The 26257-nt window shown below is 36.2% G+C and overlaps 1 protein-coding gene across 3 annotated transcripts in view; it reads left to right on the top strand.

Annotated features, from left to right (window-relative positions):
- The window catches only part of LONP2 (lon peptidase 2, peroxisomal), a gene marked incomplete at its 5' end in the record, with an annotated part of 89345 nt that overhangs the window by 13538 nt on the left and 49550 nt on the right, over window positions 1-26257 (top strand). For all 3 annotated transcript variants that reach the window (XM_079723898.1, XM_079723896.1, XM_079723897.1), the window contains 4 exons: window positions 1116-1279; window positions 4198-4292; window positions 8890-9148; window positions 17882-18023. In XM_079723898.1, coding sequence (XP_079580024.1) covers window positions 1116-1279; window positions 4198-4292; window positions 8890-9148; window positions 17882-18023 — 660 coding nt within the window. The remainder of the gene's footprint in view (window positions 1-1115; window positions 1280-4197; window positions 4293-8889; window positions 9149-17881; window positions 18024-26257) is intronic.

Below are 26257 nucleotides of genomic sequence, written 5' to 3'. Positions count from 1 at the left end.
GTTCAAAGTTCTCTTTTAGCAGCTGGGGAAAAATTGCATAAAAAAGTACTTTTGTCTCAGCAATGAAATAATTGATGTGCTTTTAAAAAATCTCACTTAAATATTTTATTTTTAGTTTTTCATACTTTAATATATTTTATTAATTTTGTCTGCTAATGACTTATGTGAGAATAAAAGTATGTATTTAATATTTCTGTTTTTATAAAATTACTTTTTTTTTACTGTTTTATGTTTTTAACTTTATATATTTGAATATATTAAATAGGTAATTTCATAGATTAAAAAATAAATTCTGAGGCATTTAAATTAAATACCAGTATACCATTTTGCTCCATTAATGGCTAGAGTTGATTCATGATATTAATGAGTTGAGAATTTCAAAAGAGCAGGTAGTTTTAAAATATGATAGAGAGTCATGGAGAAAGAGAACTTAAATAAGACCATTTGACTTGGCAAAGGAGAATGTTGTTGGATTTCAAAGAACAATTTCAGCACAATGGAGACAAAAGCCAAAGTACAAAGTACAAATTACTAAGTAATTGGTAGGGAAGGGGAAGTGGTGGTTAAAGCCTCTTGTTGGAAAAGCAGAACATCACAAGGAAAGTAAAGTATAACTGGAAGGGACCATAGGTAAGATAAAATATTTTGAAAGGAGGAAGACTTTTCTGTGTGTTGACGACAAACAGAATAGAAGCAATGGTGGAAAGAGTAAAGATGTTAGAGAGAAACTTTGTAGTGTAGGGGGCAAAATGGAATTTATTCAGTTGTCAAATGGTAAGTGGTCATAAGTTTATCAAGGAAATAGTGGCTGTAGTAGTAGCTCAAGAAAAGACAATTCTTAGATGTTTTAATTATTTCTAGTAGCCAGTTCCTTGCATTTTTTTTTTTTTTGTCTCATGCTGGTAGTGTTAGCATATATGGAAGAATCATGTCCACCTTATCTTGGTCTGATTTTTAAATCCTGCTCCCTCCATATGTGCATGTGCGTCCTACTTATTCTGAACTTTAGTTCCTAAAGATTTAGACTCTAGCCATAAAAATGTATATGTCTAGCTCGATACTTCGTTTCCAATTTATTTTGACATGTGGTTTTACTTCTCTACTTTATGCTTTAGGTTATAGCAATACGCCCTATTAGGAGGATTACACACATCCCAGGTACTTTAGAAGATGAGGATGAGGATGAAGACAATGATGACATTGTCATGCTAGAGAAAAAAATACGGACATCCAGTATGCCAGACCAGGCCCACAAAGTCTGTGTCAAAGAGATAAAAAGGTAAATTGTAGAAGCTATCCATTCACTAGTATTTTCACTTTGCTTATTAACGTTAAAAATTGTTGCTCATGGAAATGAATCTGCTACTTTGCGTTACAAAGCTGAGTCATTTGTTTCATATTCTTTGATCTTTCTCCTTTTCTTATATTTAGTATAGTCATGGACCACTCTATTCATCTTACCTTTCCATTGTCAACTCTTATCTCTTATATTTCTTATCTTTATGGCTTTCCTAATTCTCAGGTTATAGCTGTGATCTGTGGAGTGCTTTTTCCTCTTCATTCCTCCACCAGAATCTGATTCTCAAAATGTTTTTAATACTCCTGAATCAATACCACTTTCACTAGTCTTTTCTTCAAATGCTGAGTATAAATGATACAACTCTTCCACCTACTGTATGCTATCAAGCATGATCACTATTGCAACTGCCTTTTCATAGTCTTTATTTTTTTTAATAGATCTTTACTGGAGTATTATTGCTTCACAATACTGTGTTAGTTTCTGTTGTACAACAAAGTGAATCAGCCATATGCATACATATATCCCCATATTCCTTCCCTCTTGAGCCTCCCTCCCACCCTCCCTATCCCACCCCTCTAGGTCATCGCAAAGCACTGAGCTGATCTCCCCGTGCTATGCTGCTGCTTCCCACTAGCTAACTATTTTACGTTTGGTAGTGTATATATGTCGATGCTACTCTCACTTCACCCCAGGTTTCCTCTCCCACCCTGTGTCCTCAAGTCCATTCTCTATGTCTACCTCTTTATTCCTGCCCTGCAACTAGGTTCATCAGTACCATTTTTTTTTTTTTTTTTAGATTTCATATATATGCGTTAGCATAAGATATTTGTTTTTTCTCTTTCTGACTTACTTCACTCTGTATGATAGACGCTAGGTCCATCCACCTCACTACAAATAACTCAATTTTATTGTTTCTTTTTATGGCTGAGTAATATTCCATTGTATATATGTGCCACATCTTCTTTATCCATTCATCTGTCGATGGACATTTAGGTTGGTTCCATGTCCTAGCTATTGTAAATAGTGCTGCAGTGAACACTGTGGTACATGTGTCTTTTTGAGTTATTGTTTTCTCAGGGTATATGCCAGTAGTGGGATTGCTGGGTCTTATGGTAGTTCTATTTTTAGTTTTTTTAAGGAGCCTCCATACTGTTTTCCATAGTGGTTGTATCAATTTACACTCCCACTAACAGTGCAGAGGGGTCCCTTTTCACCACACCCTTTCCAGCATTTATTGTTTCTGGATTTTTTGATGATGGCTATTCTGGCTGGTGTGAGGTGACACCTCATTGTAGTTTTGATTTGCATTTCTCTAATAATTAGTGATGTTGAGCATCTTTTCATGTGCCTCTTGGCCATCTGTGTCTTCTTTGGTAAAATGTCTATTTAGGTCTTCTGCCCATTTTTTAACTGGGTTGTTTGTTTTTTTGATATTGAGCTCCATGAGCTGTTTGTAGATTTTGGAGATTAATCCTTTGTTTCATTTGGAAATATTTTCTCCCATTCTGAGGGTTGTCTTTTTGTCTTGTTTATGGTTTCCTTTGCTTGCAAAAGCTTTTTAAGTTTATGTCCCATTTGTTTATTTCTGTTTTTATTTCTGTTACTGTAGGGGGTGGGTCAAAAAAGATCTTGCTGTGGTTTATGTCAAAGAGTGTTTTTCCTACGTTTTCCTCTTAAGAGTTTTATAGTGTATGGTCTTACATTTAAGTCTTTAATCCATTTGAAGTATATTTTTGTGTATGGTGTTAGGTAGTGTTCCTTTTCACAGTCTTAAGACCATATTTTGGGCTTCCCTGGTGGCGCAGTGGTTAAGAATCCACCTGCCATTTCAGGGGACACAGGTTCAAGCCCTGGTCTGGGAAGATCCCACATGCATGGGCAACTAAGCCCGTGCGCCACAACTACTGAGCCTGTGCTCTAGAGCCTGCGAGCCACAACTACTGAAGCCCGTGCGCCTAGAGCCTGTGCTCCTCAACAAGAGAAGCCACCACAGTGAGAAGACCACACACCGCACCACAACAAAGAGTAGCCCCGGCTCGCCACAACTACAGAAAGCCCACGTGCAGCAATGAAGGCCCAATGCAGCCAAAATAAAAGACCATATTTTGCTTAGAAATAATGTTTATTCAGTTATTGTTTTCTTCCTTAGATTATAAACTCTAGAGGGTAGGGACTGTCACTTTCTCTTTGTACAAGATAATGTACAGGGGAACCTTGATGACAGGATAGGGTATATGGATTGATTCCATTTTCTGGATAATCTCAGGGTTAAATAGAAAACCAATTTTTCCATTCCATACTTGTAACGTTGTAACTATATTGCATTTTCTTTTATGAGTGAATTGTAATCAACCTAACTGAATGCTCAGTAACTGAAGGTTTGACTTCTGAGATTCACAGTTACGAGTATAAATGTTGTTGAGGCATATTTTATATTCACTCTGATATTAGTTAATAATGCAGAACATCTGCATTGTGTGCAGAACACCTTATTACGCACTGCATATATTATGGAAGTTGCATTTTTTAAATTAAATATCTGGTGAGCTGACTTCATCTCTGATACAAAGCAATATGTAATTATTGTATTATGCATGATTAGGCACTTAAGTAAATCAATGGGTAAGTGTGACTTAGACCCTCCCTGTGAGATACTGATACTGATAAGGCCATACTTCAAGGATAGAATCACATATAGTGTTCCCCACCAGTTTGCAGGTATCTGTCTAAAACAAAATAATCATTTTATTAACTAGATTTTTAAAACCTTTTTCAGATTTGTTTAGCCAAAAATGCATGATATATCTGACCGTGAAAGGGAGATATACTTGGTTTTTCTGTTTTACAGAATTTTTCTATGTTCTTGAACAGGTTTGCTATGTATTCTTTCCACACAGGCTCAAAAAAATGCCTCAGTCGATGCCAGAATATGCTCTGACTAGAAATTATTTAGAACTTATGGTGGAACTTCCCTGGAACAAAAGTACAACTGGTGAGCAAACAAAATAACACCTTTTTTTGCAGTCTGATTGTCACTCAGGAAGCTCAAGCAAATTCTGTTGAAATACTCCCCATTGATAATCTTCCTGTTACAGTAGTTCATGATGTAAACTATTTAGAGACTAAACTTGTGTCATTTAGGTTTTAGGATGAAAAGGAGAAGAAGGTGCTTCATGGAAAGTACCTTTCGCCTAATTTTGGAGAAAGTAAGATTTTCTGTAATTGGTGAAATATGTGTTTCTCAATACCGATAGACAATAAACTTATATTTATGTGCTCTTTGTCAGGAACATAGGAAAACAAAACAGTTTTGAGGTAGTCGGCAATAAGTGACAACTCAGTACTAGAGACAGTAAGTCTTTTATGTTTTCTAAAGGAAATAATTACATATAAAGACAGGATAACAGTGGAACAGTTTTACCATTTGGAAGTTCGTTTTTCTCCCACTAGAACTTATTTAAAGAGTTTAAATTCTTTTTATCTCTCTATCCTTCAGTAGAATTTTTCTACCTATCAGGAGCATTTTTATACCAGTTTTCTTATGTATTTGTTATGTATTTTTTCTTGGGGTAAGAAATATACTCAATCGTCTTTCAGAATCTTCAGAATCATTTTATTTGCATTCATGTCTGTTATTGGACACTCTTTTGTCAAGTTCACATACAAAGTTTGTTGAGTTCAGCAGGGGGGTTGATTGCCTGAACTACTTTTGGCATAAGAATAGCTGTATGGTTGACTTTTGAAAATTGAACAGATATATTATCCAGGCTAATAAAACTCTTACATTTAAAACAATGCTAGAAAAATTTGAAGCATTAGCCCTAAAAAGTACGTTTATGCCCCACATGAGGTATGATATACATACTAGATTTCAGGATGTTGAATTTTTAATATTAAAAAATACTTTCCAAAAAAAAAAACTTTTCGGTTAATCTACAGAGGACCATGCTCTCTGGTACTGAGCATTCAAAAAAATTATTTTTGTCTCAAAGAGGGTCCAGAATGAAGCATATTTGTGTTATGCTGGGGCAGTGTTAAGGTTAAAACAACCCTATTTTAATTAGTTATTTTTGATAGGCTCACTTAACACATTAATGTGTGTGGCTAAAATTTTATATAAATGGAATGATATAGTATGTGCCCCCCCCTTTGTTTGGTTCCTTCACTCAGCATAATTATTTTAAAGCTCATCCATGTTACTGCATATTATCAGTAATTGGTTTATCCATTTACCTGTTTTTGGACATGTGGGTTGTTTCTAGGTTTTTGGCAACTGTATATAAAGCTGCTATGGACTATGTTGGTAAGTTTATTTCTTAATTTATTTCATGTTTACCTTCATGACAATATTGCCTTCTAGTTGACGGTGTTTTACCAGACAAACTGAAGCTGAATTTCTTGGTTTCATTCTTAATTCAAAATTTTCTAGAAATGCTGTAGTAAGATGAACGCAGGGGAGCATGCATTCCCATTGAATTAGCCCCTAGTTGTCACTTGGTCAGTTTGAGTTCTGATGTCTGTCTGGATCTAGCTGGGCTGTTAGGAAATACATTTTGGTTCAGATAGTCTTCGGTTAACTCCTTACTCTCCAGTGCCTACTTTTAAGTGAAGTGGTCCTATTCTGTGAGATTTGGAGAGGGTCTTGCTCCCTGTTAGTTTAGACCTGGGAAAGAAAGTTACATTTAAACTTTACATGTTTAACTGCTCTGATTTCATTTCATCTGCGTGAAATGAAACATCTTCCATTTTGGTGTGTGTTTGATAGGTATTTATTTGTGTCATTGATGGAGTGGTGGTAATTTCCAGACCCTGTTGTTTTCTCTTTTGACAGTAGGGCTAGTGCACAATGTGAAGCAGCACATCTAGGTAACTTGGTAACACCAAGGGTCTTGTTTTGAAATTTTGGTGTTCTTTTGGTAATACTTTTCTGTGCTTCAGGATTTATTTTAACTAATGACTTAAGAGAAATGCAGGGTGTATTTAGTATAATGGCCTGAGAATATTAAAATTGCAGGTTTTATTATTTGCTATTAGTAGCCTAGTAAATCGCTCTTGGCTTCCTGCCCTCCCCACTTGTCCTATTTGTAAAGTGAAATTAATTAGTAACTAGGAATTTTCGTCAGGTTCATACAATGTAATTGTGGAGAGTTGAGGGCAAAATGTTTATTTGAATGCAGAGTGCTAGCTCCTATTCTTCACTGAAATAACCAAGAAAAATGAAAACAAGGCAAAGCTTTTTTTGTTTTTTCTTTACAACTCAGAGAGTTTCTGCTGGTTGTGGTCAGCATTAGAGATTCATAACACTCAAGTACCCATCACAAAAACACTTCTCATTGTTCATCATTTCAGTGGAGAACTGAAGATGGGTAAATTGTGGTATAAAAGTAGTCATGTTGAGCTTCTAAACCAGTACTGTATAGACTTAGGTCTAAATAGTTATGAGTAAGATCATCAAACTGTGAAAATGTCTTTCATAATTCTTGAAAAGGGAAGCTTACCTAAGTAGAGATTATCAGAAGCAGAAAGGAAAGCAGAGAGGAACGAGTTGGAGGAAATAAGTTTGTTGATTTTCCATCTTGAATGGAGGGAGCCAGTAGATGCCATTTCAATCTTCTAATTGTAAATAGAGAAATATATGTTCATGTAAGTTTTAAATTTTTTATGTTTAATTACAAGTATTATTCGTAATAGGAAACATACATTCTGAATCATTAAAAAGAATATTCAGAAAAGATACATCCTGTATAGAAAAGATATACAACAATACGTAACATGGAAATTATCTTTCCTTAAAAGTTTGAAAGAACTTTTAAAATTGTCTTTATGTGGCATATTAGAAGAAATTCTTTCACTGTTTTCATTTTTTTCTAAAGTACATAGAATTCTATTCTTAGTTTACTAAATGTTAATTAGGAATGGATGTTGCATATAACAAGTGCCTTTTTAGGTACAAAATGACAGTTTGATGGAAAGTGTTTCTCCTTGGACATGATGATATAATAAATATGTTGATAACTGTATATTGAACCATCTTTGCATAACTAAAATAAATCCCACTGGGACTTAGTAGATTACTCTTTGAATAGATTTGATTTACAAGCATGTTAATATTTAGAGCTATGCAAAATGGAATTGGTCTGAAGTGGGTTTTTTTTGTTTGTTTACTATGGTAGGTTTTAGTGTCAGGGTTAGCATCATGAAACAGGAAACTTTCTATATTTCATTTATTCATATATTCATTGGTTGGCTTCTGAAGCCAGGAAAGGGAAAGAAATTTTATTCTTCCCTTTCCAAATCACTCAGCCAGGACTCTGACTAAAATGAATAGTACTATAATTAAATTACATACATTACTGCTTACCTGGGTTTTTGTAGACTAGCTTGGGAACCAAACTACCATTTAAGGCATTTTTTTTTTCTTGTAGGAAAAATGTATAACAGGTTCCAAATAACTGATTGAAAGAGTTGACTTGTGTGTGTTTTTCTCTCTTCCGTTTTCTTCCTTCACTGTCAGTATTGTGGCTGTGGATTATCCTCTAGCTGCCACCCAGCTGATGAATTCCTTTTGGCTTCCATGACCTAGTGTTTAATCTGTGATTATTTCAGAGCCTGAAGCACATGAGTAAACCTAATGAAAGCTTGGCTCTAGAAACAGGGCCTAATTCATACATTTCTGGTGAGACTTTAATGGATAGAACTTAGGCAGTTCTTTATGTCTTAATTTTTTTTTTGACTTAATTTTTTTTTGGACCCAGCCCTTCTGTTTTAGAAGATTAGCTGAAGGAAATAATTACAGATACATGTAGAGATTTAGTTACAAGGATGCACAGTGAAGCATGCTTTATAACTATAAAGATTTGTGGATAACCTAAATGCTCAGCAATAGGGAATTAGTTAAATGAGTGTGGATAATTAAATAATGGAATAATATGTACCCACTAAACTGTTACTGAACAATACATTTGACACTGAAAGATGTCTGTAACATATTAAGTGAAAAAACATTTTACAAAACTTGAAAACCCATATAATCTTAGTTTGAAAAATAGGTATGTAAGCATGTGTGCACGCAAACACACACACACACACACACTCACACCCCCTCACACACAGAATCTGGAATAATACATACTGAAGTGAAGGTAGTGATGTTCTCTAGGGGAGAAATGAAATTATGGGTGACTATTTCCTTCTTTTTTTATTAGTGTCATAGGGTTTTCTGGAATGAGCATATATAACTAATTGTAATAAGAAAAAAACACTTAAAAAAAAAAGAACACATGCCAGCACATATGTAGAAATTTTGTCTCCATAGAAATAATGTGTATCTAGAAAATCATTCCAAATGAAATGAGTATTAACTCCTTGAGTTTTTAATTATGTAGTGTCTACTATTTCTGAAAGTACTAAATCTTTTTAAGCAAGAAAACCAAGTCCGGGTCTCCCTGAAGACTCATTTAGAACAAACCAAGCCTGTTCTTGTCACATCTTTTTTCAAAAAACTATTTTGACTCTTACCAGCCTGGAAAGGAGTTCTCCCACTGAAAAATTCCACATGCTCAGATTGTTTCTGTTGGGTTGCTTGACAGACCGTCTGGACATTCGAGCAGCTCGGATTCTTCTGGATAATGACCATTATGCCATGGAAAAATTGAAGAAAAGAGTGCTGGAATATTTGGCTGTCAGACAGCTGAAAAACAACCTGAAGGGCCCCATTCTGTGCTTTGTCGGCCCTCCTGGCGTTGGTAAAACAAGCGTGGGAAGATCAGTGGCCAAGACTCTGGGCCGAGAGTTCCACAGGATCGCACTTGGAGGCGTGTGTGATCAGTCTGACATTCGAGGACATAGGTAGAATACTTCTCGGTTTAATCTCTGATTTCCTTCCTTTTCATTTGTCTAGAGCCCCCCCCCCCCAACCAAAAGCCAAGGCATAATGTATATCTTTTTCTTAAAGGGCTCTTTGTGTTACCTTGAATGGAAAGGACATTTATGGTACTTACCTGCTAGCCTAAAGCCTCTACCGTCAGGGTATACCCAAACTAACCTTGATGTCTGTGTGACGGTGGATGGGGTGGGGGTGGTGTCTGTGCCTCAGCTTTCCTGGAATCTCATTTGAATGCAATTATAAATTAGTTATAATTAAATATTATATTTTTAATATTCATTTTGGCCCAATAGCATTTCATAAATAATGTCCCATAACTTTTAGAGTTTAAGGAATAAGTGCAATAGCAGGCAAGTAGGAGGAGGGAAGAAATCTTTGATAACAAATTTATTATGTTTGCATTTTAAACTTTCAAGGAGGCTGGTTTGCAGTGTGAGTATGAATAATAAGGAGAAAAGATAATTAAGGCTTTGCATTTTTGACACCCTTTCTATAAAAATACACTAAACTGTAAGAACTGTGTCTCTGATTAATCTGACATTATTAGAATGAGATTTGCATGTTATGTTCATTGTTTTATTCTTGGTGGCTCATATCGGAAGATGCTTTGGGAAAGCATGAACTTCTGTTTCATAGTTGCAAGTTGTGAGAAAACATACCTATAGCTTATGTGTTAAGGAACATTTAAAAATGTAGAACATTTAGAAATGTAGAAATTATGAACTGCTTAAAAGAATATGATGTTGTATACCTCAGACTAATATAATGTAATATGTCAATTATATCTCAGTTAAGACAATTTTTTTAAAAGAAGGCATGTAACTTTGAGTAGAAGTAATTAAACTGAAGATAAAACTTCTAACCTCAAGATCATAAACTCGATCTTAAAGTTGTAAAAGCATTGCAGGTTATAAGTGGGGGCTTTGGCAGGCATGCCAGTGCAAGCAGTGAACAACTGCCAGTGGCCAAGGGTAATTTAAATGCATATTTACAGTTTGGTGAATATGGATTAAACTTGGATTGTGGGGAAAAGAAAAGAATACAATGCTTTTAAAACATCTTATTTTCCATTTGCTTTATGGGATCCTTAGGCAGGGATGGGAAACTATTTCAGAAACTTTTTCATGAAAAATGGTTCTTTTTATTCTCTTTTATTTGCTTATTTACACTTCTTACGCATTGAAGAAAAAGTATTCCAAGATTTTAGTAAATAAGCAATGAGGACTGCAAATTAGGTCAGGGAATTGATTTGGGTCCGTCTTTCTGGCAATTTCAAATCATGTTTTTGTTGCCTAGACTTTCTTATTCTCACATGTGCCACTAGAGGCTGTAGTTTGCTTTTGTAAAGAAATTGGTACCGTGGACCAATCCTGGAGAAGCTAGATCTAGGGCCTAAATCTTCTGATTTATGCTACAGAGCTTTAGGGAGGTGTTCTCCATGCAAGAGACTTGATTCCTGCACTCAGAGTTGTCTCAGTTTATTTCTTCCTTTTATTATCTGTGGCACAGTATTGTGTGATATTTGATAGAATTTAGAGAGTGAGTTTGTGGAGTTACTGTCATGTGAAATTAATGTCATGGGCACATGACATGTAGGTATTTGTCCTTATTTCTTCCTACATTGGTATTGATTTTTCAGTAAGGCTTGGAGAGTGCTTAGTGCCCAGCACACACTGAGCATTCAATAAAAATTAACTTTCATTATTATTTTAATTCTCAGTTCTCAGGAGGACAAGTTTAGATTTATAAGCTTCAATATGACTTTTTATAAAATTCAATCTGATTCTTAAATTGTACCTAAAATATCCTGTTTGGGGCATTATTATTTAATTTATGTGGCAGAATTGTGGAAAATGTATTTTTATGATGCCTGCTGGTAGGCAGTATGTAATGTCATAATCCCCACCACTTGTTATGAGCATTGTTGGGTTTAAACAGATCTCTGTTTTCAACCTTTACTGAAACTGATAGACCTAAAATTTGTTCTCTTTTTTCAAGGGAGTATCCTTTCCTGTGTGTGACTATTGTTAAGAGGATTGAACCTAAAGAAAATGAGAATTTATTTTCTTTATGAGTCTTTTGTGAAAGGAGCTTGTGTATTTGCCTAAAATATGTGTAAATATAAGCTTTTTAGAAATGTGTGGTGCGAATTGAGGTTATGATTGTTGCCAAATAAAAGGTTTGTAGGTTTGTCTATGACTCATTCTACTAAGCCTGATTTTTGATACACCTTGCTGGTAAGCATGTACTCACTAGCCATCCCTGTACCAAATGTTTCACTAAACACTATAGCCATCTGCCCTTGTGCTATTGGGGACTTATTACCCAGCTACCCACTAAATTATCAAAACCTGGTGAAAATTTCTGTTTGAAAACCTGTTTGGAAGCATGTGGAGCGTGGGGTGTGGTGGTTAAGGGGAGGGGGTTGAGAGCAGCGTATGCGCTTGTGTCATAGTTGCGGGTTGGAGGAGGTGATAGGAGGGGAGAGAATGGAGAGGATTATAGCACAGCCACAGGGTGGAGTGTGTGGGCATTTGGGAACACCCAGGTCTTGGCATTTAAGTACCGGTCACATGCTCACAAGTAGAGTTCATGCAGAGTTTTGTTTTTCCGCAGCCTGTGAGTAGGCACCACTGTTCTGCAGCCTTAAAATAGCCAAGGAAAAACAGAGCTGCCTTCTGTTATCTTCCTTGCTTATTCTCTTGATTCTGTCACTCACTTTCCCCATTTTCCCACGCATGGAGCTCCAGCCTTTTGGTAGAAGTACCTGTTTATGTGGAGGAAGGTGCTAATAAGTTAGGAATTTATTTTAAAAACAACCTAAGATATGTCTTTTAGAGTTAAAACGATAATGAGGTGAAAGATGGGGAAGAAAAAAAAAGACTTGGTTTACATTTAGACCTTAAACTGGGAAAATATAGTGATCTGACTAAATATTGGCCCATTGTTTTGGTTCATATTATTTTGAGTGGATTAGAGGAAGAATAGTCATGTTTATGCTCCATATTAAGTAATGCATTTTTTTCAGTTTAACGTTTCTCATTATCTCCATTGGGATTTTTTGTCTACTTTTATAAGCCATAGAATCTCTGTTCCCATCTATCAGTTTTTACGACTTACATTTTTATATTTAAATATTGTATTTAAATAATTTAAATCAGTTCGTAGACATTAAGTATAAAGTGACTTCTTTTAGGATGAAGTTTTATGAAATCATGTTTCTATAACGATCTTTTTTCATTAGCTGTTCCTCAGTGAAATATACTACTGTTGCGATATTTCTCAAGTTATTGTTGTGAGTAACTGGAAGTCACTGACCAGCTGTTTGTTCAGATGATAAAGTTCTATCGTTGTAAGGAATCCTTGGCTCAATTCTTAAACAAGATGAGAAGAAAAATGAACTTTTCTTTCCACGTTGATACATTTTCATATGTAACCTGAAATAATGATGTTTTAAATAAATTTGCTGTTTCGTTATTAGTCTCTACAAGGGAAAAATACCTGAAGCACCAAGCCTTTAAAATATTTTTAGCATGGTATGCCAGACGTGTTACGGTTTGCTCACTAGCCTCCTTTATAACCTATATTTGTATGCAGCTCTTCTTTTTTTTTTTTTTTTTTTTTTGCGGTACGCGGGCCTCTCACTGTTGTGGCCTCTCCCGTCGCAGAGCACAGGCTCCGAACGCGCAGCCTCAGCGGCCATGGCTCACAGGCTCAGCCGCTCCGCGGTGTGTGGGATCTTCCCGGACCGGGGCACGAACCTGCGTCCCCTGCATCGGCAGGCGGACTCTCAACCACTGTGCCACCACGGAAGCCCTGCAGCTCTTCTTTGCCTCCGAAAAACTTTAAGGTTATCTTGAGGCCCCAGCCCAAGGCTTCCTCTATTAAGATAAGTGCAGTCAGTGATGATCCTATTCTCCTCTGAACTGACTACTTACTGTCTATTGTGCTCTTCAGTGATCAAATAATACAGGCCTCTGGCATTTCTAATATATTCCTATAGAAGTGAATCAAAGATATATGAAAAGTAGGAGCTATGTAGGGTAGGCGTTTTCACATATCTTATACTCCTCTGTATCAGTCTGTGCTGCCAAGCACAGTGCCAAACGTGGTAAGTGCTCTCTAAGTGCTGCCTGAGTTCAAGTAGGATTAAAACATGTTGGAAGTCATGCAGTCCTTTAGATGAGCACATCCATGCAAATGATTTAGGAATGACTGCTGTAAGAACAATTTGATTTGTTTAGACATGCTATGTTAAAGACTATTTTTAGTTCCTTAAAGACTGTTTTTCTTTTTTAAAAAGAAATCATTAGGATCTCTTTTAGGTTTATTATTTGCCAACTTGAGATATATATATATATACACCGTTGGTAGAAAATTAGAAAAATAAAAGGAAAAAAATCCTCATGTTTTTCTACCATACAAAGGTAAATCACCTTTAACATTTTATTTCCTGCCCAACTTTCATTGGGCAGCTTTTGCCATTTTTTTTAAAGCAACAGAACTATCCTACCCTTTCCACTTAACATTATAACATAAACTTTTTATATTACAAATTGTTTGTAAATATCACTTTAATAATTTGTGTTATAGCCCATAAGAGTTCCTTAATTGGATAGGCATGAAAAAATTGATGGTAAATGCCTGCTTTTCTCCCTCTCTACATACTGGAAAAGAGGTGAGTAAAACACCCCTTATTCCTGACATTTATCATGATATCCTTGGCGGTGACAGAATGACCAGCTTCTTGGATTACATTAGATTTGAATATATCTAGGGATGATGCAGAGTAGTAAAACAGCTGGTTACCATGGAGCTGTAAATAGATGATATTGTAATTTTGTGTAGTTGTTTTTTGAAGTATAACACAGACTACTTTTTGGAAAATTAAAAACGCTGATCTTGTAAATTAAAATTTTGAACTGTGTAGACACTTTTGTTTTTGTGTATCTTATACACTAGTTGAATTGTCCTGATAAACTTGTGAACTGCCTGTAATAATTATACCTATGAATCCATATGTTTTTTAGTTCACTTGTGTACTTTAAGAAAAACTCCTTAGGTAATTATGTATTCAGGCTGAATAATAAGTAATTAAAATGATACATTCTTTGCAAACTTTCCTATATTGTGCTACATTGCTTTCTAGATGTTGTATCACAAGGAAGAACATAGAAAAGACAGTATTTTGCCCTCAAAAGAGTTATAGTTTGTAAAAGAATACTAGTTTCATTTATTTCCTACTTAATGTAGTTTCTCAGTAGGATATTTTGGTATGCTAATTTGTTTTTTTAAATGTTTGTTTAGTGATGTTGAAAGAGAACATTTTCATTTGTGTGTTGCTACATTTTTCACCGTCTGATTCATATTCCAAAGGTTTATTCAAAGTTTATTCTTACGCATACTTTGTGGCAAAAGACAAGCACATTATAGATATTTTCAGTAGCTTACAGGCTCTGATAATAGTTGTCTTGGTTTGACATCTAGACTAGTGGTACACATTTGAGGATGTCACCTGTGATTAAGGAACTCTAGGGGCATTGAGCACGCTTGGTGCTGTTGTAACTGAACAAAGGGCTCCTGTGCTCACAGCACAGAAAGCCAAACTCTGACAGTGGGTTTGTGGCAAAGGAAGGGTTTATTGCAGGGCGCCAAGCGCGTGGGAGACAAACCCCAGATCCAATTCCAGTTGATCTTTGAATGAGGGGTTTTTTAAAAGGCAAAGAACAAAAAGGCTGGGGTTAATTATCATCTTGTGACATTTCCTAATCATAGTTTCAGGAGTCAGGATGTCTCTGGTTTACAGTTCTCTGGCCAGGTAGTCCGTGGCTCATCTTGCCCTGGAGAAATAACCTGAGTTTGTTTGTTAATGATAAGATCTATAACAGTGATTTTAGTACATTAACAATGTTATTGGCAACAGCAATTTCAGTCATCTGACTCTGGTTGACCATTGTTGGCAGGATTGAGGTCAGAGGGGGTAAGACAAGGAGTAAGTTTTGGATAGAGAGGTTAATCATAAACTCGGTAAGAGAGCTTGGTTTGGGGGGCTTGGTTTCACTATGAAAAGACATTTATAAGAGTTGCTTCTGGAACTTACCTGGTGGCACAGTAGTTAAGAATCTGTCTACCAATGCAGGGGACACGGGTTCGAGCCCTGGTCTGGGAAGATACCACATGCCGCGGAGCAACTAAGCCTGCGCCACGCCACAACTACTGAGCTACTGAAGCCCGCGTGCCTAGAGCCCATGCTCTGCAAAATGAGAAGCCCACGCACCGCAACGCCGTGCGCGCAGCAACAAAGATCCAACACAGCCAAAAAAAAAAAAAAAAATTAATTTAAAAAAGAAGAGTTGCTTCCATGAGACAGAGATTGAAATGGACCCCAAATTTGGGTGTACTGATTTCTGCTTTTGTATTTTTTCTAGGAAATTAGAAGTTGACTTTAAGTAGCTATTACTAATAACAATTACAGTTAACATCTTTTGAAAGCTTACCATGTGCCACGTACTGTGCTTTGTGCTTTACCTATTATGTTCTCTTGTGATCTCATATAATCCATCAGGTTGGCACTGTTATTATCCCCATTTTAGCAGATGAGGAAACTGAGGCTTGGGTCATGTTATTTATGCAAAGCAGTACTCAGAGACTATATGGCCTTAATAATGGTGATAGAAAGATACTTTGGGTGCTATCATTGTTGATCTGTTGTCCTTAACAAATAGGAGAAACAAACTTTTGTTTGGGGAACAATCTTACAACTCTGTATGCAGCGTCTAATCTGTATTTAGACCCACTTTCTGTCATCAGAATGCTCACTGGCTCTTTAGAGGAGGCGATATGCTTGGTACCCATGGATAAAACCTAGGTTGTAAGTATGAATCAGGCAAATTGTAGACATTACATTATTGGAAAGATCACTTTGTGAGGGGTGGTCAGGAAAAGTTTGGTACAATTTCTGGGATTTACCTAGGTGGGGAGAGTATTAAGGGCAGGAAGGCACCATATTAACAAAGGTAAAAAAGCTTAAAGGCTATTAATAGGACCTTTATTGTGGATGAAGCAAGAGCATAAGGGCAGCAAGTTAGGAAAGCTGGTGGGGACTGAATTGTGAAGAGCCTTGAATTCCAGACAAAGGAATTTGGGCCTTATTCTCTAGGTTCTGGGAAGCAGTAGAAAGTTTAGGAGTTGTTTGTATACTGTGACTAGTACCTAGATTTCCGCTTCTTCTTTAGAAAGGGCAGCTGCCTAGAATATTATTTTCTCTCCATGACTCTAGGTCTAGAATTGCAAGTACCTGTTTTTGAAATCTGCCTATCAAAAGCAGTAAGGAAAAAGAAATTAATGCGCAAGGAATGACCCTTAGAGGCTTTGAGGTTTTTTTGTTTTGTTTTTAATTTCCCTTCCCTACTTATTCACAGAAGGCTGACAAATCTGTAAGTTCTCTAGAGAGAGACTTTCAGAGAATTTATTAATCGTGAGTCTTGTCGTTCCTATATCCTGTTCTGAAATCTTGAAATGTGCTAACTCCTTATTATAGCTTGACAGTGTTTACTGTATCTGGTTCCAGGGCCTTGATCACTCCCCAAGATGAAAGGCATTCCCACGATATTTTTAAGGCTTTCTTGTCTTTTCAAAGGTCACTATTTACTCTGTCCTACTTTATACCAGTCATGTGGCAGAACTACTCCGTGAGCTGGCTTTGTGCAGATCATGAGATACGGCCGCTGTTCCACTTGCCCTTGGTTTGTTTCTTGCAGGCATTCACCCTTTTATGCCTCTTCACAAACAGCATTTGATTTGCTCATGGCTTAGGCAGCAAGGTTGTAACTAAAATTATTAAACTGCTGCTTAAAATAAAGTTTTGCTGGCTTTGTAAAAAAGCCACTTTTTTCGTTTGACAAGCATATTTTTATTTCATGTCACGTACATTTGTCAATTCTGTAGATGATTCTTGTTGAGATATGTTAAAGCAGCCTCTAACATTTGAATGCATGACCTAATGTCTGGCTGAGCTTGGTTATACCAATCAGTGTATATAGGGTGAACACAGTTTTATTCAAAAGGCCAGAATTAATGGAATTTTGATATAAATACTGTTGGCCCCAGATCCTCTTACTACAGTGAATAACAAATTATTCCCTCTGAAAATAAAAAAGTTGGAATTTTTCTTTCTTTTTGGGGGGAGAGGCTTACATTTTGAATGGTCCTTTGAACCAATTCTGATTTCCTTTATGAAGATGGTGATGATGTTTTAGCCAGCTTTGGGTCAGCCATTTCAGTCTGTAAGAAGGTAGTTATGTTGCGGTTTGGTAAGTGCCAGGGAGGTGCCCAGAAAAACTATGAAAAATGTGGGAATTAAATTCATAGGGCTCTTTGGATGTTTTAGAATCTCAAAGAGTAAGAATCATAACTATGTGATTTAAGTGTCATTTTTTTCAGTTTCACTAAGTGGCAAAAATTAGATACAGTGCTTCTAATATCATGGGTAATTTACAGCCAGAATTCAATAGAAAATAAGGTAAGAATTGAATCTAGTAACTCTTTGATGTATCACAGGGCTTTTAAAATTTACAGTACCTCTTTGCTATATTCCTGTGATAACTAAATGACTGTTTCCCAATCCAGAGTTTTGGTTTCTAAGTGATACTGCTCTGCCATCTCCCTGTTGCTAATCTACTTCTCACCTTCTGCAGACGCACCTATGTTGGCAGCATGCCTGGCCGGATAATCAATGGCTTGAAGACTGTCGGGGTGAACAATCCAGTGTTCCTGTTAGATGAGGTGGACAAACTAGGAAAAAGTCTACAGGGTGATCCTGCAGCAGCTCTGCTTGAGGTAAGATTTAGAAAATTCCCTGTCTGTAATCACATTGGAAGAGTATGGGTGGGTGAGAGTAGATAGTCATGTTTAGGGAACATATACATTGATTGGGTTTAACCATGGGAAAAACACTTTGATACAAACTAAAACCTGAAGCCATTTGATATTTAAATTAAAATGTCATAGAGATTTTCTTTTTTCTTTTTCTAATAATTCCCCTCATTTCTTTCTTTGTTTTTATCAAATAGTTTAATAAAAATTTTATGCATACTTATTGTTTAGAGACCAGTTGTTCTATGAGATTGTTACAAAAAACAGCAAGCACATCTCCTCCCTGGGGTTCCTTATTTCCTCTTCTGCACTTTGATCCTCTGACTTTTCGTTGATTAGTCCATTTTCTAGAGATCATGGCTCTATTGCTTTCTTGATTTTATTCGAGTTTTGGGCATTATAGATTCCTATCTATAGGAGATGATCTTGCTTGCTTGCTTCCTTTTGCCCCTACTATATCATTTTTTTATCCCCAATCTCCCAGTATAAATTTTATCCTGATTTTGTTAAGTCATTGTTGAGTATTTACACTATTATAGTTATATAAGTGCTTTTCACAGCTGAGCCATGTGGTGAACTATGATCACTTTTCTTTTTCTGTCCTTTTTGTTTTTCTGTGTTTTTAAAAATGTTTTTAGAGTTAATAATCATCTTGTTTCTTTTGTTCACTTTCACCAGCTGTCTAATTTTCACTGGCAGACCTCCAGACACTTTGTGTTTTATTGGTTTTGTCTTCTCTAAGCCTCTAATCTGAACTGGTTGTTCCCACACTAGGCACAGAGCTGTGGTTTGAGGATCTCCCTTTACCTCCCCCACACTGGGTTTCCTGTTTTCCGTATTCCATGTCTTCCTCTTTCTTGGTTTATTCTCTCATTGTCCTGGTATTAGTCTCCCAGTAGCTTCCTGAGAAAGCTTGCATGTAAACATTCTTCAACTTTGCATATCTGAAAATGTCTTTATGTTTCTCATACTTGATTGGTAGTTTGACTGGGTATAGAATTCCAGGTGGAAATGATTTTCCTGCAAAATTTTAAAGACATTTCTCCATTGTTTTCCAGTTTTCAGTGTTGCTATTGATGAGACTAAGCTGTTGTGGTCCTGTCTTTTGTGACTTGTTTTACTCTCTGAAAACTTTTCAGATCTCCTGTTTATCCCAGTGTTCTGAAAATTTACAATAATCTGCCATGGCATGGGTCTCTTTCCATTTTTGCTGATGCTTTGAAGGTTCTTTGTATTGGAAAATCCTCTCCTTTTATTTCTGTAAAATTTTCTTGAATCCTTTTGTTGATGATTTCTTCACCTTTTTTGGGGAACTCCTATTAATTTGATGTTAGATCTTTAATTTTCTTATCTCTCCTATTACTCATCTTTTTTATTTTTTGATCTACTTTCTGTGAAGAGTTCCTCAGCTTTATCTTTTAATCCTTCTATGAGTTTGTCATTTCAACGAACCCCTTTTTTTAACTTCTCTGCATGTTCTTTTTATACTACCTTGCTCTTGTTACATAGTTGTAAAATGTCCTTTTGTCTCTGTGAGAAAAATACCAATAGATTAAAAAAAATTATTTTTCCTTTCTTTGCTCCAAAGCTGCATTTGTCTGTTCGTTATATATTTTTTCTGGTCTCTGTCTTTTATATTAGAGTCTTTCATTAGATGTCTGGCAGTTTTTGTGTGTTCATATTTAATAGTGAGGCATGAAAAAGCTGATTGGAAGCTATGAACATATGAGAGGGGGCTTATTGATTACAAGTTTCACAGTTGGGTCATCTGACTAATATATTTCATTGAGGAACCTTCTGTGTCAGTAACTTTAGGTCTTTCTGTTGAGGCTGGTCAGATTTCTCAGAGAAGACTCTTCAAGTCTCTTGGCTTGAGAATGAAGGCCTGGCTGCCAACATTCTAGGAACCAAGCATTCAGCATCCTGGATGTATGCATTCACCTGAACTGTTGTTTTCAGTATAGTATGTACTCTACTCAGCTGTGCCCAGTGTCACCTGCACAGGGAACCACTGCTTTATGTTCTTAAGAAAATCCCAGGACTTTGCTGGGATAGGGGAAGGGATCTGGTGTGCCTGACTGCTTCATAAATTTACTTTAACCAGTCCTCCTTATTTTGCCACCTCTGCCCCCACTCTTTACCCTGGTTTAAGTAAAATATTATTAATATTCAAATTGATTTGTAAAACCGAGGGAAAACTTGCTTTGTAAAAGGTTTTTTTCTTGTTTATTTCCTTGCTTTGAGTTCCCTCTGGCTTCTTGTTTTTCTGGTTTTGTAATCTTCTTAGAACAGGATGGACTGGGACATGTGTCTTATGAGCAGGGAGACCATACATTTTGTTTTGCATGGGACATTCCCAGTTTATGCCTAATTATTAATTGCACTCTCTTTTAGTCTTAGAAGTGGGTCCTCTTCAGACAATAAAAAGTACAGTTACCCTACTTTAAAAGCCCCAGGGCTTGGAGATAAGAGTTTGATTTGGTTTGGTTTTGCTTGTTTTTATTTGAAGACAGTTCTTTTGAGTTGTAATTAAGAAATCTTTACTAAACCAAGGTCACACAGATTTCCTCCTATGTTTTCTTCTAGAAGTTTCATATTTTTAGCTCTAAATTTGAGTCTATGATTCATGCTGAGTGAATTTTTGTATATGATGCATAGTATGGGTCAAGGTTCCTTTTCTTTTTGCATATAGATATTTAATTGTTCCAATACTATTTGTCAAAAAAAGTATCTTTTCTCCATTGAATTGCCTTAGACATCTTTGTCAAATGTGTGTTTTATATTTCTGAGTTCCCTATACTGTTCGATTAATTTATGTTTATGCCAATACCACACTGAGTTGATCACATTGCTTTATAATAGGTCTTGAAATCATTTAGTATTAGTTGTCCAGCTTTGCTTTTCTTGTCTAAAAATTTTTCGGCTATTCTAGGTTCTTCGCATTTCCGTATAAATTTTAGAATCTGTCAATTGCTGCAGAACAGTCTGCTGGAATTCTGCTGGGATTTTTTTTTTTTTTTTGTGGTACGCGGGCCTCTCTGTTGTGGCCTCTCCCGTTGCGGAGCACAGGCTCCGGACGCGCAGGCCCAGCAGCCATGGCTCATGGGCCCAGCCGCTCTGAGGCACATGGGATCCTCCCAGACCGGGGCACGAACCCGTGTCCCCTGCATCAGCAGGTGGACTCTCAACCACTGCACCACCAGAGAAGCCCTCTGCTGGGATTTTAATTGGCATTTCATTTGAACCTGTAGATCATTTGGGGAGAATTGTCATCTTAAAAATATTGTTTCTTCTCAAAAATATTGTTTCTTCTCATCCGTGAACAGGTATATCTCTGGGTTTTTTTAGGTCTTCCTAACTTACTCAGCAGTGTTTTTTCACTTTCAGCTTACTGATCTTGCACTTTGTCAAATTTATCCCAAATTATTTCCTATTTCTTGATGCTATTTTTTATTTCAGTTTTTGATAATTGCTAATATAAAGAAAGTACAATTTGTATTTTGTATATTAACCTTGTATCCTACAACTTCGCTAGTAAACTCATTAATTTTAACCACCTTGTCTCTCTACCTTTTTTGTTTGTTTGGCCTCTGTGTTTTATGTTAGGGCTTTCCTCCAATCTTTGGTGATTCTTTGATGTCTCTTTATATATATATAAGGTGTGACTTTAAGATTATTGAACATTTTGTGTGCACATGTGAGGCTTGATACCTGGTAGGCTTCATCAGATATTGATAAATTGGGGGTGGGGTTCCCCAAACTTCAGGATCTGTAAATCTTATCTCTTAGATCAGTTGGTATTTTCAAAGAAGGGTCCTGTGGTATCATCTGATAGAGGGTGTCGGGCTGTCTGTATTGCAAACCTACTATTCTAAGCTGCCAGTAGTTAAAATTTTGACACTTTCACTGTTTTTGTATTATAATAATTATGTTATAATTTTGATGTTTATTATGTATTTAAGTATATAACTTAAATAATTTCTAATGTACTGTCTACCACTTATGTATTGTGTAAGTATGTAATTTAAATAATTTCTTAATTTTGGAATTTAGTGAGGAACCATTTTTATACATATTTCATAGATTCTAGGAAAGATAGTTTCTGTGTGTGTGTGTCTGTGTATACATATATATCTGAATACAGCAATATTTTAACAAGAAATATGTGTGTTATGAGATTGCTATTCTCTAGGTTTATAGCTTTATTTTTCTGCATGTTGTGATATACAGAAGTGCACTAAACTTGCCATGACAGTTTTTTTTCTGTCAGTTTCACTTTATAATTTGTAACTTTTTAATATACATTTTAATAGTATTTATTTGTTATGTCATTATTGTGTCCATTTCCTGCTATCTAGTACAGCCATTTTCTTTGTTTCATTCTTACCTTGGTTTCTCCTTAGGCTGGTAATACTTTTGCAGTTCATCCTTCCTTTTTGTTAGTGTATACCAGGTACAGCTTTTTTTGAACTTTTAACCTTCTTGTTTCATTATGTTTTATTAGTATTTCATATAATCAATTTTAGATTACTTTTGACTCTACCTGGAAGTCTGGAAGTTCTATAGGCTTTTCAAATAGTGTACTAACTGGTATGTTAGGACTTTTGACATCTGTGGTTTGGTTGTTTTCTGTCCGCTTTTTAAAAAAGGGTCGTAGTATTTTTCCTTTGAATTATGTCATTAACTGTATGGACAGTTTGTTAGATCAGAAGGCATGTATTCTGTTTTTTTAGTACTACTTGTGATACCTTTCAGTTAAAAATCACACACCTCGGGCTTCCCTGGTGGCGCAGTGGTTGAGAGTCCGCCTGCCGATGCAGGGGACGTGGGTTCGTGCCCCGGTCCGGGAAGATCCCACATGCCGCGGAGCGGCTGGGCCCGTGAGCCATGGCCGCTGAGCCTGCGTGTCTGAAGCCTGTGCTCCGCAGCGGGAGAGGCCACAGCAGTGAGAGGCCCGCGTACCACAAAAAAAAAAAAAAAAAAAAATCACACATCTCTGTTGCTCGAAGTATCAACATCATAAATGAAATATATTGTCCCTCCCTTGTATAAAATGAAATAATTAATACACAGTGATCTGGCCCTTCCTCATCTCACTACCTAGTTACTTTAGGGGATTTAATTTTTTTACATTATGAATCTTTATCAGAAACTACTTTTAACTTTTATATTCTTTCTTTTTTTTTAATTAATAGCTTTTTTAAAAAAGGCAGTTTTCGGTTTACAGTGCAATTTGAGTGGAAAGTACAAAGAGTCCCATATAACCTCTCACCCTCCCTCCCCCAGTTTCCCCTTAAAATTGATGAGTTGGTATTAATACATTATTTTAACTTAAGTCCATACTTTTCATCAGGGTTCACTTTGTGTTGTACATTGTATGGGTTTTGATGACTGTGTCAATGATATGTATCCACCATTACAGTATCAAAGAATATGGTTTCATAGCCCTAAAAATCCCACATGCCCCACCTACTCATTCCTCCCTCCCTCTCTCCAAGTCCCTGGCAATCACTGATCTGTCTCCATATTCTTTTCTGTTCCAGGAATGTCATATAGTTGGAATTACACAGTATATAGCCTTTTTAGGTTGGCTTCTTTCACTTAGTAGTATGCATTTAAGATTCTTCCATGTCTTTTTCTGGCTTGATAGTTCATTTCTTTTTATCACTGAATAACATTCTACTGTATGGATGTGCAACAGTTTGTTTATCCTTTTATTGAAGGACATCTTAGTTATTTCTAGGTTTTGACAATTATGAATAAAGCTACTGTGAACATTTGTGTGCAGGTTTTAGTGTGGACGTAAGTTTTCAGCTCACTTGAGTAAATACCAGGGAGTGTAATTGCTGGAGTCATAAGGTAAAAGCATGTTTAGTTTTGTAAGAAACTGTCAAACTGTCTTCCAAGTTGTCTGTACCATTTTGCATTCCCACCAGCAATGAATGAGAGTTCTTGTTGCTCCACATCCTCACCACCATTTGGTGTTGTCAGTGTTTTGGATTTTGGCCATTTTAATAAGTGTGTAGAGTGTCTTGTTTTTGTATTCTTTTTTGTAAACATATTTCCCACCTTTATTTTTTAAATAACAAATTTATTGACATATAATTCACAAACCATAAGATTCACCCCCTTTAAATGCGCAATTCTCTGGTTTTCAGTATATTGACAGGTTGTACAGCCATGAACATTATCTAACTTTGGAACATGGTCTTTGCCCATGTACCATTAGCAGCCACTCTCTATACCCCCCCACCACCAGAAGCCCCTGGAAACCACTCATCTTTCTGTCTCAGTGGATTTGCCTGTTTTGGATATTTCATATAAATAGAATCATACAATATGTGGCCTCTTGAGACTAGCTTGTTTCACTTATCATAATGTTTTCAGGATTCCTCCATGTTGTGTGCATCAGAACTTCATTCCTTTTCATGGCTAAATAGTATTCTCTTATATGAATATATACCATATTTTGTTTATCATTGAGTGGTTGATGGGTGTTTGGATGGTTCCTACCTTTTGGTTACTCTGAATAATGTTGCTGTGATCATTCATATACAGGTTTCTGTGTAAACATAGGTTTTCAGTTCTCAGTGTATGACTAGGAGTAGAGTTGCTGGATCATATGAAAATTCTGTATTTAATATTTTGAGAAACTTCCAAACTATTTTCCAAAGTGCCTACACTGTTTTACTATCTCACTAGCAGTGTATGAGGGTTCCAGTTTCTCTGCATCCTCATCAACACTTGTTATTGTCTGTCTTTTTTAGTTTAGCCATCCATTTGATTTAGTATGTGTGACGTGATAGCTCATTGTGGTTTGATTTTCATTTCCCTAATTGCTAATAATATTGAGCATCGTTTCATGCGTTTATTGGCTATTTGTATATCTTCTTTGTAGAAATACCTATTTAAATGATTTGCACATTTTTAATTGGGTATTTGTCTTTTTCTTGTTGAGTTCCTTGTATATTCTGGATATAAATCCCTTGTGAGATACATGATTTGCAAATATTTTCACCAGTTTTGTGGGCTTTCTTTTCACTTTTTTGATGGTGTTCTTTGAGGCACAAAATGGTTTTAATTTTGATAAAGTCTAATTTTTATGTATTTTTCTTTTGTTATTTTGGTTTTAATGTCATATCAAAGAAGCCATTGCCTAATCCAAGGTCATGAGGATTTACTCCTACATTTTCTTCTAAGAGTTTTACAGTTTTAGTTCTTTTTTTTTTTTTTTTTTTGTTTTTTTGTTTTTTTTTTTTTTTTTGCGGTACGCGGGCCTCTCACTGTTGTGGTCTCTCCCGTTGCGGAGCACAGGCTCCGGATGCGCAGGCTCAGCGGCCATGGCTCACGGGCCCAGCCGCTCCGTGGCATATGGGATCCTCCCAGACCGGGGCACGAACCCGTATCCCCTGCATCGGCAGGCGGACTCTCAACCACTGCGCCACCAGGGAGGCCCAGTTTTAGTTCTTATATTTAGTTCTATAATCCATTTTGAATTAATGTCTGTATGTGGTGTGAGATGTCAGGATCCGCCTCATTCTTTCGCTTGTGGATGTCCAGTTGTCACAAGCACCATTTGTTGACTTCTTTTTCCATGTATTGTTGCCCTTGTGGAAAATCAGTTGACTATAAGTGTAAGGGTTTATTTCTGGACTTCCACCTGTACCATTGATCCATATTTCTATCCTTATGCCAGTACCACACAATCTTGATTACTGTAATTTTGTAAAAATTATTGAAATTGGGAAGTGTGAATCCTCCTGATTTGTTCTTCTTTTGCAAGATTGCCTAGCCCTTCTGGGTCCTTTTTACTTCCATACAAGTTTTAAGATCAGCTTGTCACTTTCTACAAAAAAGCTAAATAGAATTTTGATAGGGATTCTGTTGAATCTGTAGATCACTTTGGGGAGTATTGCCATATTAATAATATTAATTCTTTGAATCCATGAACGGGAGGGTCCTTCTGTTATTTAGGTCTTCTTTAATTTCTTTCAACTTGGTTTATGAGTATATGTCTTGCAACTCTTTTGTTAAATGTAAGTGTTTTATTCTTTTTGATACTATTGAAGAAAATAAATTGAATTATTTTCTTCAATTCTTTTTCACATTGTTTATTGCTTATGTAAAGAAATACAAATTGAGTTTTTGTATATCAGTCTTGTATTCTGCAACCTTTCAGAACTTGTTTATTAGTTCTA

Source organism: Hyperoodon ampullatus, assembly GCF_949752795.1.
Source record: "Hyperoodon ampullatus genome assembly, chromosome: 18".
Classification (NCBI taxonomy): Eukaryota; Metazoa; Chordata; class Mammalia; order Artiodactyla; family Ziphiidae; genus Hyperoodon; species Hyperoodon ampullatus.
The sequence above is the reverse complement of the archived record's forward strand: the minus strand, read 5'-3'. Positions and strand labels throughout refer to the sequence as shown.